The sequence below is a fragment of the Anopheles bellator genome, chromosome 1, assembly GCF_943735745.2.
Source record: "Anopheles bellator chromosome 1, idAnoBellAS_SP24_06.2, whole genome shotgun sequence".
In the NCBI taxonomy this organism is placed as follows: domain Eukaryota; kingdom Metazoa; phylum Arthropoda; class Insecta; order Diptera; family Culicidae; genus Anopheles; species Anopheles bellator.
Genome location: NC_071285.1, coordinates 14,787,849 through 14,801,683, shown reverse-complemented (window position 1 = coordinate 14,801,683; position 13,835 = coordinate 14,787,849). Strand labels below are relative to the sequence as shown.

Here is a 13,835-nt window from a genome sequence, read left to right as displayed (position 1 = left end):
CTGGACATAGTCGAGTCGGCGAACTAGCGAATGCCGCCGTTTAAACATTCTCCTGTGACCAAGTCGTCCGCGAGTAAGTTCACACACAACTGGCCGTTCGCTCTTTTTCTCACCCTTCGTTCTGTTCCGCGTAAAGGTTGTCCATCTTTGTCCGCCCTGTCTCCGGTTCCCCGCTACTGGCTACGAGCGCGCATTTTATTACCATTTATTGTCGGCTGGCCGAGCACCCGTGCGCGGCGGACTTCAAACGCCTGCCAATACGGCGGTCTGGCTCGGGGAGTCGGTCCAAGAAGGTAATACCGGCCAGCGGCAGAACCTTTCGTTTCAGCCTCAGACATGCTCTCTCTCTCGCTCGTTCCATCGCAGACCAGCGAAAGAGTTCTGTTTGCTTTCCAACGGTTACGGGTTCGGTAAGGTTTTCTGTAAAATAAATTCTTCCTTGTTTACATTCCCCGACGGAACACGCACAACTTGGACTGCATCAGTGTTCCCGGGCACACGGAATTCTGACAAACTTCGCTACGGATCCTCAAGTCAAGTCCGAGTTCTGGATTTTTGGCTTTGAGTTTCGGGAGCACGGTTTGTTTTAACATTTATTTACACCCGAGAGATCCCCGAGATGGTAAACAAATCGGGGCTATGTGGAAGTAATAGTGGCGTGTATTTTTTTTTCTCCTCACAAGTCTAGTGACGTTCCGGCTACGACTGACCTGGCCCCCGGTCCCGATGCAGCCGCGGTTCCTCACAAACTTCAGAAGCGATTGGACAACCGGCTGCTAAGCCGAGAGGCGTTTATCACCGTTCCCGTTTGTTTACAATCGATTCCGAAGCGTTTTCGTTTGGTGAAGCGAAGCAAAAAAGCCATTTCAGCTTCCCAGAAATGCATTTGGTCTCTTTGAGAAATGCATTTCCATGTCGGGACTGCCAGCTACTTATGCCACGGTTGACTGTTTTGACTACGCCAGCGACAGGGACACAGAAGGACAGAAAGAGAGCGGGCGTTGTTTATTAGTTCTTCCGACACCGCGATGCGTGAAGCGGGATCACACACGGTGGGGAGAATAAGTCGTTTTCTTGCTGGTCATGGGATCATTACGACGATTAAAGTCACTGCCGGGCCAAAAGATGAAATACATCGGATGAAAAGCGGCTGTTCCACTGAGACCCCCGGCAACCGTGCAGCGCGGTACGGGGACGCAAGTCGTAGCGAAAGACATAAAAAGGGCTCCAGAAGAGCTGGGGACTAATTTTGTTTCCCAAGATACCAATGAATCCGGATTTATTTGATCTACCAACGTTCAGCGGGTGGGCTCCTTTGGGGTACGTTTTTACAGTCCCTTTTAGTGAGATATTATGTAAAATTACAACGGTTCTTTGTAAATGTACAAAATCTACATTTTTTAAAAATATTCATTCATCTGAGTACAAATCTACGAATGCGATTAAATTTATTCCAATTACGGTCCGAGCGCCATTCAAATGTTGAGCGTTGGTGTTGTTTCCTTAATTTTGATCAAATTTAATTTACAAATTCCGTTTTTTTTGCTCTCTCTCTCCTACCCGCTTTCAGTTACCCTCGAGGGGCGGACGAACCGCGAGCTCAGCAAAAGAGAAAAACCCCGGAAAAGGAAAACGGGGCAAACTCTGGAACAGACAAGGGCGATAGGAACTCAGAAATTGCAGCGGCCATAAAAGAAATCAAACGACCGAGCAGAACCGGCGGACGTTAAGCCTACGCCGGAACAGTTCCCCGTGTGGCCCGCGAGGCCCAGCAGCGGTGGTGCAGCAACCCATGCAGGCACAACCCGAGGGATTGATGGCCGTGATCCGGGCTGCGCGATAAAACGAGTGGCGGGGGATAGGAAAATCCCTACAACGAGGCAATGCTCAGCACGGACCCTCCGACTCGGTCCGAGAAATGGCCCTTCTCTGTGGCCCGTTTCATTAAAGTTCTCTTCGCTCTCTCCCTCGCTGCCTCGCACCCAGAGTGTCATAAATTTCGTCCATTATTATCGCTTTAACATTCACCGGGACATCGCCACCCCGAACGAGGTCTCGCCGAAAAGAGGTATGCACTCTCTCTCGGTGACCCCTGCACACACTCTGGATTCGCGCCCAACGGGAGAGACGGCTGTGGCCAACCTAGTGTAGCCCCTACGTCACCAGAGTTCACCCATCACGCCTGCGATCCAGTGGATCCCGGACGAGGAGCCCATGGCGCGGGGTCCCGAGTCCTTGCGTTTCGACTTGTTCCTGCGCGACACAGGAAAGTCGGCATAAGATGGCGTAATCGTAAATTACATACTTTACGACGGATTTCGGTTTTTATCGCTGCAGATGCCACGCCACGTTTTGTCGGCGGCCCTCTTCCCGGCCCTGCCTGCCAACGTAGGGTGGCGACCTGACCCGATCAAGAAGGTGAACCCAGGGGCGCGCGCGTCGACAAGGACGGCATACCTTCCCGCCGTGGCGGAAGTCGGGGAAAACAGGAACTCGCCGACCGAAGTGGCAGTGGTGCGCCATTGCCAGTTTGTTTGTCGTCCGGCCGCCGCCGCCACACAGTCGGAGTGTGCCGGATGTGTAAGGAGCCCAGGAGTACCGCGTGGCTGCTCCCTCGCACACTTCAGACTCGAGAAGACCACTTGAAATGTATACCACCCACTTGTTCGCCATCATCATCATCGTCATCGTCACCACCGTTACAGCTGCCGTCGCTCCGAGAGTCGATGAGATGAATCCCCGCCGTCCTGAACTCCGGTCCACGGCGACGGATCGGACCGGAACCAACGGGGATTGTTGGTTCGCACAATTTCGGGACCAACTTCAAGGGGACTCCGGTTGTGTCCCCTCACTTCACGCTGGAAGCCCGCGGCCCGGAAAGTGGATTTGTTGCGATACATCGACGTAATGAAATTATGAGCAGCAGCTCCGTCGACGGCGGCCGTGGCCAGAGATCAACCAGGGTGGGGGGCCCAGACCGCGTTCGGTTGGTGCGGAGTGTCGTAGCATTTGTTTATTTTCTTCTCCGCCAAACAGGACGAAGGACGCGCGTCCCGAACCACCCGCCGACCGCGGTGGCTGTGGTGGGTTTGGCCCCGTTCGCGCACTAATTTGCAGTAATCTCGGGAAAATTAATCAGGCTCGCTGCTCATTATGTTGCAATCGCGACACGGCAGATGAAAGAAAATGCCGCGGCCAACAAGACTTCATATGTCTGGGGTTACGTACGCCGGTGAACTGAGCCGGGGGAGGGATTTTAAAATGAAAGGTTCTCGTCGGTTGTAAGCTCCTTGCGGAAGTGAATTTAATTTTGACTAACAACTTTACGATGATTTATATTCACAATAAATAAATCATTCAATCGGCACCGAAGGTAACAAGGGTCCAGATATTAGCAAAATTGAAAAGCAAAGAGCATTAAATATTATCAAATTGAAAACTTTTCCACTTCGATCCCATAAAAGGAAAAACACATTCTTTTACATCATCAACAAACCGTCCCGGGGGCAAAGTGTAATTTCTCAAATAGCTTTAAGTAATTCACTTTGATTCATGGCCCAGGCGGACCGTGGGCGAAACCCTAGCGAGGTCAATGAAAAGAGTAGAAATACTTTCTCCCGACGGCCAAAGTCTCAGTTGCGGAGTACCCAGGCACACAATTACGATCGCCTTGCTTCATTCATCACCATCGCGCGCCATCATCTTGCCAGTTTTGTTCTTCGGTTGCCGCCGGGACGAGGAGGAGCCTGCTGCCTTCGGGAGCCTTGAATTATGGTTTTGCTTGATAAATGGATTAAACGTTGCCGGAAACCGGAAGCCGGACATTGCTTGCAGCAAAACGGGCGCGAAGAAGGTCCTGTGAAGCGAAAAATCGGTTTCGCACTCACTCCCGAAGATCGGTGCAAACACCCGAAACCCTTGCCTTAATGGGCGACCCGTGCCCAACAGTGGCCAGAAACATTATTGTGTGAAGAGCCAGAGCACCAGGTACTAGTTCCTTTCCCTTTTCCCAGTGTTGCTGCGGACGCACTGCTGTCTCTAATGGTAATTTGAAAGACGGTTCTCGTGCATTCGATCAATTTTCAACACAAATGCTCGGCAGAAAACCGGTCGAAACGACGCAGCATTATGCCGAACCCAGCAGATAGCGGTCCGATTCTGGCCCCTGCCAATCCATCGGCAAGGTAAGGCACGTCCCCAGAACATCGTTCCCCAACATGCCAGCCCCAATGCATCAACACACTTTCGGTCTGTTATCAGAAACGCATTCACAACCCGGCGTCGGACTCGATTTGAGTCTCTCCCTCTGTTTCTCTCTCTTTCTTTCTGGCCCTGTTAATGCTAATGCTGAAATAAATATGTTTGTTCAGCAAGAACGCCGGCATACAGAGCCGTCGTGTTGTTGGCACACATACATGCGCCCGGTCCGGGTCCGGAATGATGATGATATCCCTGTTGCCAGTCCCGGTCCGGAATGATAAGTCCACTCCGTCGTCTGTGCAGATCTCATTCCTTGCTGAGAACGGAGTGACTTCCCACAACATAACCTTCCCCGTTCTGGTAACCTGTGTACCGGTTTCGTTCCAAATTTTGGTTGATTAGATCTGGGGACCGCGTCCGGAGCCCCCAAATGCTAGTAACTTATCAAACCGGTACCGGTAAAAGTTCGAAGCAGAAACAAAGAACCATGCCAATTTCCAACACGAACCGTCAGCGCGAAGGATCTCGTTGGTGCATCCGGAAGAAAATGCCGGAAAACTTCCACTGCCAAGTGCAGAGTGCAGCGTGAGCGGAACTAGCCCGACCCTATGGGGTGCTTCTCAGCCTCTCTCAGTGCGCCCCGTTATCTCGTATTGTGGCAGCCAACTTTGCTGTGGCGTTCGACGGGAAGGACACTAAAAACATAAGTCACCCCAGGCCCAGGCCCAAAAACGGGATGATGGCGCTCACTAGAGAGAGAGAGAGAGCGAGAGAGAGAAGAGACACTCGCACACGAAGACACAGCAGTAGCCATCCTGGTCCACAAATACACGAACAGACAACGTCGATGAACTAATATCATCTAGGGACCCTACCCCCCGAAAGAGTCCTTCATCGTGTGCGGTCCCCCCTACAGAACGCCGGGACGAGATCTGGCCGGCCGGTCCACGTGTCTTTCAACCCACCGCCGGCCGGGGCGCAGGCATTAGGATGTGCCATAAAATTTTATGGTTATTTTCTTCATCCAGTGTCCCGGGGACGCAACCCGAACCCAACAACAACAGGGGAAAACTCCCGGCAAATGCACGCTAGTGCGCCACTGGGGTTCGAGTTTTGTTTCACTCGCTGGTCTGGAAGGCAAACTACCCAAATCGACCGCCGAAACCTTGTCCTCTTTGGCTCTCTCTCTCTCTCTCGCTCTGCGTTGGAGTTGAAACAATCTCCTTCAATTCGGAGGCCAATGACGAACAGAAGACGAAATGCCTCGTTACGGGAAGAAGTAAAAAAACCCACGGCGGACAAACAGAATCCGGGCCCTGGCGAGACAATGATTTTGGAGTCGGTCCCAGACCTTCTCGGACGGCGCCCGGCGAGCTCGTAATCAACTTGGACTTGATGTGTATCCTCTCTATCCGTCCGGCTCCGTGGGCGTCCGGAAAACATCATTCGCAATTGCATTGGTCTGACTTTTCCCGAGCCGGGCTGCAACAACCGTAACACCAGCACAAGCCGAGCGCAACGAGGTTATGTCTGTACCATTTTACCGTTTTTTAAGGTTTTTCCCTTTGATTATATTTCCCCTGTTCCCACTCGGCGAACCACGTGCCATGCCGCGGCGGGGATGGCGTTGATTGGGGTGGTCTTTCGCCCGGTGCAAAACACCCCGCGAGTTTGGTGGTGGTTCGGCCCATCTCGCTCTGGCTTCCACTTCCACTTCCGGCTGGATTTTACGGCCATTTAAACCACCGCCGTGTGCCCGGCGGCGGCTGTGGGAGAGGCCATTTTTCCAACTCGCTAAAGAGAGATTATTTGGACAATCTGTGGTGTGCGAGCGGCGCACATCGGGCGTTTGATTGGGTTCACATCCCGCTGATGTTGGTACCGTACCGGAAAAACAGAGACTAGCCAGCCAGCCGGCCGGCTGGGCTAGGCAGCCGAAGGTCGGCGCTGTTATCCTTTACTGGCAGATGGAACCGTGATTGAACTCTGTTTTCGAAGCGTTTGCAAAACTGAAACAAACAAGTTTAGAAGCCAGCTTTGTTCGAAGTGAGATGAAGCAATCTTTCAACTGGACAAGCTGGAGGCGATAATATCTCAGTAGGCTTGGTTTCGGGAAGATCAAATTTGCGTTACTCGAAAACTATTGATTTCACAACAAATTAAAAACGGATTTTTTTGCAGCAAATCCTGCTACAGAGAGGAGAATCCATTAAAGCAAAACGAAGCATTAAAGCAAAGCAAACGCAAACTTCGTGAACAGCCTCTTCTCGTCACGTGACTCACGCGACGTATTACCGACGGATATGTCCTTTGAATTTAAACGAGTGCAGTTCCCCATGCGACTCGCTTCTGCGCAAGGACCAAGAAAATTATTGTTTCTTCCAACGTCAATGTGGCCTGGTCACGAGTTGGAAACTCGTCAGATTTGTTTGGGTGGAAAGCCTGGAGGAAAGCTAATAAATACCTCTGAAATCAATGATTTTCCCAGCAAACCCGTCACTCGGGCAGTGCCAGTTGTAAATAAATCAGTAACAAAAATTGCACAATGACTCCGGACCGGAGATGTACATAAAATTCGACGCAGGCCTTTTAATTATGTATAGCATGTCGTCGAATCGACAAAGGACGAGCCTCCGTGGTTCGGCTTCCTGCAACAACAACTGCCGTTTAGCATAGCCAATATGGCACTGCGGATGTGACTTTGGAATTCATTAACTTTTTAACGAATGAGAACTAATTACATATTTATAAGCTGCAAACACAATTTTCCATCATCATTATCATTATGTGCATGCCGTTCTATACACTCCAACATAATTCGTATTCTTAAATTAGCAAGATGTAGCGTTATGTACGGGCACGCTGTCTAGTTCTGGGAGCATTATAATAAGAACGATAAAAAACAACAGCGTCCCGTGTCCGCAATGTCGCATTTTGCAAGTCGCTTCAAGGCTTAACTTACAACGAAACGAAAAAACATGTCCTTCTTACTGTCTTTCAACCCGAAGCCGACGCCGGCGTGTAATGGTCTGGCCACGCATTCATGTATGCAACTAGGTCGAGCCCATCCGGATCCGGCGTCCGTACCACATTTGCCCATTAGCCTGGGCCGAGGATAACGACGTCGACGGGACCCCAAAATTTCCCCGGAGCGTTATCGCCCGGATTGAGGCGGAGAAATTCAAGGAGCCGTCTCCACGGTAGTGTGCACTCCGCGGTTCTATTCCGTCGGTTCCATACGGTGTGCCCCCGGGGTGGGATTAATTAAATCTAATATTTTTACCGTACAATACATCCTGTCTTCCTTATGCTGCGCTGCGGGTCCACCCGCTCCGGGCCGGCTGGTCCCCAACTCAAATCCCTGTCCCACAGAAAATTTACTTCCCAACCCCGGTGGTGTCCCACGGAGAAGCACAGCCAGCCGGCCAACTCCCCGCGGGATGTCACACACAGAGTAGCCTCGGCCGACCGAAAGTAGGCCAACCGACGGAAAATATGTGCGTTTAGGCGTTAAATTCGGCGGCGACCCGGGTCCGATTTTATCCGCTCCCTGCGTTCCCACTCTTAGTGTCCTTTTTTCGCAGCACGCGCCACTAATAGAGCAATAACTTTGACCACGGTGCGGGGTGCCCGTGAGCCCGCAGGACCCACAGGCTTGGGCTCCATTTTCCCCGGTCGATCGCTTAGGGATATGGCAAAACCTTCGGAATCTCTAGTTTGCGGGGCTTCCACTCACTTACCGATAACATCCAGCTGGGCCGGTGGGGAAGCGACCCGGGCGCCGGAAGCTCGGGCCGTCGCCAGGCACACGTAGTCACCCCGATCGAGCGTTCCGTTGGCGGCCCGGATGTGCAGGTTGGAACCGTTCTGATAGATACGTTGCGGTCTGTCGCGCTGCCGTCCGTGCACCGGAACCGGGACACCTATCGGGGTGGGGCATGAAAACGGTCACATTAGAGCTGATGGATACTGCAAGCAGGAGAACAATTTACCGTTCAATGTCCAGGAAAAATCGATTTCATCATCGAACAGGGCACGGCACTCGAACGTAACCGCTTCCCCTTCGTACACCTGGCGGCTCTGGGGTGTCACGGTGAACTGGAACTCGCACCGAACCGAATCTGTGTGTCGTCGTGTTGGGGAAGGAGACAAAGAGATATTTGATGAGAAAAAAGCGTGAAGGAACTACGAAAAGGTGTGATTTAGTCTAAAATTCTGATAAGACTTTGTCGGAAGTAGACACCGGAAGCAGGAGTTCCGACCGTGGGTGCTGAAAGCGTTAAACGATTTTCTATCAACACGCGATATCTCGGCGGAACCAGCGACGAAACTAGTGTCGTCATCAACTTCCGATGGGGCTCAGGTGTGTTGAGCGAGCGAACCAAGATTGCCTATCTACCATTTGCCGGGGGGGAGGGCAATAGGGCAAAAGGAGAACGATCTTATCGGAAGGGCAACTTGCTTGCCTCTTCGCGGAGGGAGCGAGGTGTGAAACTGATTTCTCTAGATTCACGATAAGCCCCGTCCTGCCCGGTCCCGGGGTACGGGCGACCCCGAGAAACGTTGTGCTCGTTCCGTTTGCCGTGCCATTTTATGGGATTCGATTTTCGACTTCCGCCAAAAACCGGTCCAAAGCGTGGTTGCTCCTGCCGACTGCCAAAGTCCGGGCCCCTGGGTGGGAATTTTCTTTCGGGTGCCACAACCCAGTAGCACCACATGGTCCTCCGATAAGCGACTCCAGGCGTGCTCGGCTGGGAAATTATGTTGTTATCATGGGTGAGGGGCATGCCATAAAATTGGCCTGAATAGAGGTGCACACACATTAGGTGCGTCGCCGATAGGGTTGCCTGACGGTTGATTCGGTTTGCGGAAGACGAGGCCGCACAGTCGGGAAAGGGTGAGCGGTTTATGGCGCACTCTGTTTGGCAACATTCGCAAAAACACGACGCGCGGCACGGTTCCTTTTTATCATGCGTCGCCGAGCCGGTGCCGAGTTCCGCTGTTCAATTTATCGTAAATTCGTGCTTCGAAACGCTATCGAAATATGGTTGTTGCTCGCGTTACTGCGCAGCGATTGGTATGAAGTATGCATTCAAATTCGGCCCCGGAACGAGCTTTGAAAGAGTGTCCTTACCGGAGCACCGACAATCCTGTTTGTTTTTCATGGAGCCAGCCAGGCTCAAAATATCATAATTGTCGAACGTTTCGAAAAACTCGTTCAAACAACTCATAAATCCCTCACTAAAATTAACAGTTGTGAGGGCCAACATAACACCGCACGGATTGCATGGGGATTACAAGCGAAAGTCGACCGAACGGAGCTCATTATGACTTTCATTATCCGCCGTTGAGCCACAAAAGCCATTAGCCTGGGCCGGATTAAACCCGGATCGTAATGCAACCCGGACCGACCCCGGGCCGTACCGTGGCCGTTGGTTTTTTGTGGCAGAAATTGCACGCCCAATTGCGGCTTTTTCGCGGTGTGGACCTCGGTGAAAATTTCGATTAATAACCCAAACGGCCGACGCTATCACCCGGGGTCGAACGAGATGCAAACCGCCGGCCGCCCACTCGGTAATCCCTTCTCGATCGGTGTTTTCATTCAAATTCCATTTCCGGAGCGGCATTAGAAAAGAAAGCGGAAGTGCGGATGACTCACTGCGGAAGGTACCGACAGTTGCAGTTTCAGCTTTTGCGCAATGGCGACCGAGCACGGTGGCATCATAAAAATTAATGAAGCGCTTCAACCACTGCGAAAGAGGACGACTAGGATTTGGCCCCCGGAATGTCCGAAATGCTGCCGCTCGGATTGATGCCCCCATTCACGCAGACGATTTGCGTTGACAGGCAGACCGCCACAAGCACTTCCGGTGCCCTGCTGGTCACGGGAAAACGATGAATTTATCACCTGTCTTTTCCATTTTTTTTTACTAAAATTTTCGAGTTTCGGGCACCTTCGGATTGCGTGCCGTCGAAAGGTTAATCCCAGCGGGCCACTTTATCGACAGCCGTTCAGCAGTCCCAAGAAGACAGGTCCCGGTTTCGAGGTTGAATGGGAATAAGTGGGTCCCTGGGTGCGGGTGCGTGCAGGTGTGCGATTTGTCACACGTGGCCACGTGGCACGCACTCGGATTCCGTGCCGAAAGGAAACGAAAGACAGTCCACCAGCTCGGGATGTTTTGTATTTTTATTTCCCTTCTTTGGCGAATAAACAGGACAAAGTTGGACTAGCAGATGGCACAGGAACGGGCACGTAAACAAACCAAGCGTCGCTGGTTTATGGGAGACGCGGCACTGCACATCATTCCGGAGGAAATGCCGAATACGGCCGGCCTAACAAGGACAGACACGGGCGCGCGACCCACGAAATATGGCATCGAATCGATACCAGCCCCCACGGTGATGTTGGAGCTATGCAAATGGACCATTTAGCATTCGGTGCGGTCGCCGAAGCACGAATGAATTAATTTGGCCGGAGAAAATTCTTCCATCGCCAGCGGCACTCCATTTTTCCAAATGGCTCACATTAAACAAAGATACCACAAAATAGTTTTATACAATTAATTTCCAGTACATTTCACAGGCGGCTATCGGCGAGATGACGCTTCGCAACTTATCGCCGGCCGCCCAGCCCGTAACCCATTAACGGGAGGTCCAATAAAGTGGGCCCCCGTTTTCTCTGATAACAAACCAGCGGCAGAGCAGCGAAGGCGAAACATTCGCCGGGGCCACTCTGTGTGCTACGGGAAAGGGGCAAAATTAAAACAAAGTTCAAACACGTTGCCCGATGGATGCCGACGCCACCCGACGAAAGATCACTCGAACCAGATAAGAAAGGTCCGCAAGGCAGCGGCGAACCGTCTTGAAGGAGAAGAACGGCGGGGGGAGCTCCGGGGCGCACGCCACACCTTGGGGCCGTTATCGCTGGGCGTGTGAAAGAACGGCGCACGGAGAAGCGGACGAGAAATTAATCGAAAAGTGCTGTTTTGGTTTGGCCTTTCTTACGTTGGGTTCTTCTTTTTTCGGCGTTGCTTTTGTTTTTGGCGAGAATGGCCACCCCTTCTTAGAATGGCGATGCCCTTTGTTCGTAGGAAGAATTTCTCAGGCGAAGTTGAAAAACTAACAAATGTTGAAGATGCAGAAAGGCTTACCAAAAGTCAGCAGCAGCAGCAGCACCGAGATCCGGAGCCACCGGAACTCGGTCGTCTTGGAGGGGAGCAACGGTGGGGCCATTTCGGGACCGATTTCTGACCGAAATATGCACCACCAAACACACAATCACACGCGCACTTGAGAAGGGAACACGAAAATGCCGGCTTTCCGGCGGCCCACTTTAGCACCTCGATTCCACTTCCAGCCAAACTTCACTTCAACAGACCGGAAACAAAGGGGATCACAGTGTGTCGATCGGGTGGATCCCGATAATTGGTTTCACGCGGACCTATCCTTTTGCAAGGCTCTGGCAAGGAATTGAGTGCACGCGGAATTCAGGCGAATTCACAATGCGCACCAATCGATGGTGCCGGATGCTGGATGCCGAAGAGCTGCATCTCGATGCGTGTTGTGGGTTGGATGGTGCACTCAAACCGCCAGTACTTGATCAAAGTACCATTTGAGGAGCTTCCGAATTGACTAACTGCCCGTTTCAAATGGATGTTTTCGCACGCACACACACAGACACAGGGAGGGATGCACTCACATGTTTGGCCACTATCGAGGAGAAGACTTTTCCTTTATGTCTGCCGACGCCGGTGCTCCGGAGAAAAGTGCATCACATTCACACAGCAACACACTTGCCCGAAAAACCTTAACTTGGCACAGCACTTTCACTGCAGACCCTCTTTATGGCGGAATAGGTCTTGCTTTTAATTCATCCTTTCGATTAATTGTTACACGCTTTTATCTGCATTCTGCATAAAACCGGCAGCACGCAAACACAACCGGAACAGCTCACTTTTGTAACCAAAGGGTACCATCTGCCGGCAGAACAAGGGCTCAAAATTAAGTTGGAACTGCTAACTAAAGCACCGCTCAAGTTTTCAGCTTGGTCGTTGTTATCATTATTGTAGCGAGTCTGGAGAGATTGGAGTTACGGGCCGTTTTAACTCCTTCCTATCCGGATGTTTAGTGATAATCAATTGACCGTACTTAACGTCCTCGAAAATATTACCACACGAGCGTACTAAAACTGCTGACTAAAGAACCACTCTAGTTTTCAGTGAAACAAACACCTCTTGTAGCGAGCTTGAGCTACGAGTTTTCAAATATTATTGCTCCTTCTTGCTCGAATTTATTTTAACGGTGTTCGCGCAGCAGAGTTAGCAATGTTAGCACCATGTCAGCTTGAACGTATTATTGTTTATTGTAGCGAGATACGAGAAGTTTCAAATATTCCTTCTTGTTCGAATTTTAGTTTTTTAGACTCTGCACTTTCTGATGATGAAAACAAATTACTGGTTCCGGTGGCATTCAAGTTCAATATTGTGTTCAAGATTGTTTGAAAAAATATTGTTTCCTGCGTTCCCGGTCCCTGGTTTTTCTCCTTTCACTTCGGTTTCACTTCGGTTTACACACACTTTCACGTTTCGCACTTCGGTTTTTTTCGCCGCGTTCTTGGTCTCTGGTTTTCTACATGCGACTTTCGCCGATTTTTCTTTTCTCCGTATGACTTACGAACGGGAAAGGGACATCCGACGCTAGAGCGAGATAACACCAACACCATGTTAACGACACGTCCACACACGTCGGTGCGTTCGCGTGTGTGCGTGCGATGGTGTTTAAATTGGATTGTTCCAAAAGTTCTGCGGTTCAGTAAAAGAAGGAACATTTTGAAAATGGCCAACATTTATGGAATTCATAAATTGGAGTCTCTTTGAAACTAGTGTATTGATGTCCAGGGAGACCATACTGAATAAAAAAGTGTTTTTCAAACCAAAAAATGGTGTTTCTCTGATCGAGGCGAAGAACTCATTGAACAGCCTAGTGTTGCGGTGGAGTTAGCCGGCAACTTTTGCAGGTTAGAGTTGTTATTTTGGGCGCAAAGTGGTAAAATTGAAAATTGGAAAATGGATTTCGTGTTTCGGTTTTCCGCCAGTTGACCCTGATCGGTGTAATCTTGGATGCGACCTGAATATGAATATGCACTAAGAGAACGAATGTTAGGTTTTGATATCTACGACAGTTTGGGAGCTCCAGGAGATTATGTGGTCAAAAGTTTGTGCAACCGCTCTTTGAATCGACTTCCCTCATAAACTCACCGATTGACTCCTTGTTCAATTAAAACTTTTCTTCACTGTTTTGACTCTAATAAGACCCTTTGTCCCTTTGATTTGCCTCGGTTGCTGATTTTAAGTTTTAAGTTTCACTGGCTAGCCACAATACATCGCCACGTGGCATGTGGCTTTTCAAACTACGATGTTTAAGTAGTTCAATTCTGTTACTAAGTTTGGCATCGCAAACACAAATCTTTACACCGAACGACTGAACGAATTGGTGAGGTTCAAATCGAACTCTTTTTGGACGCCTTTTGTTTTCAAAGACGCCTGGCAAAACAGCCCTCGAGACTGTTCGTTATAATAACTAATAGGCTACCAGCCATTAGGATCTTACTTTGCTACATTTTGTTGGTTATTTAC

The 13,835-nt window shown here is 50.5% G+C and overlaps 1 protein-coding gene across 1 annotated transcript in view; it reads right to left on the bottom strand.

Moving 5' to 3' along the window:
- Positions 1-11,433, bottom strand: part of LOC131215092 (tyrosine-protein kinase-like otk) — a 43,068-nt gene extending 31,635 nt beyond the window's left edge. The window contains exons 1-3 of the mRNA XM_058209469.1: positions 11,352-11,433; positions 8,193-8,321; positions 7,941-8,123 (exon numbers count right to left, since the gene is read on the bottom strand). Of these exons, the coding sequence (XP_058065452.1) occupies positions 7,941-8,123; positions 8,193-8,321; positions 11,352-11,433 (394 nt within the window). The remainder of the gene's footprint in view (positions 1-7,940; positions 8,124-8,192; positions 8,322-11,351) is intronic.
- Between the last annotated feature and the right edge of the window lie 2,402 nt (positions 11,434-13,835).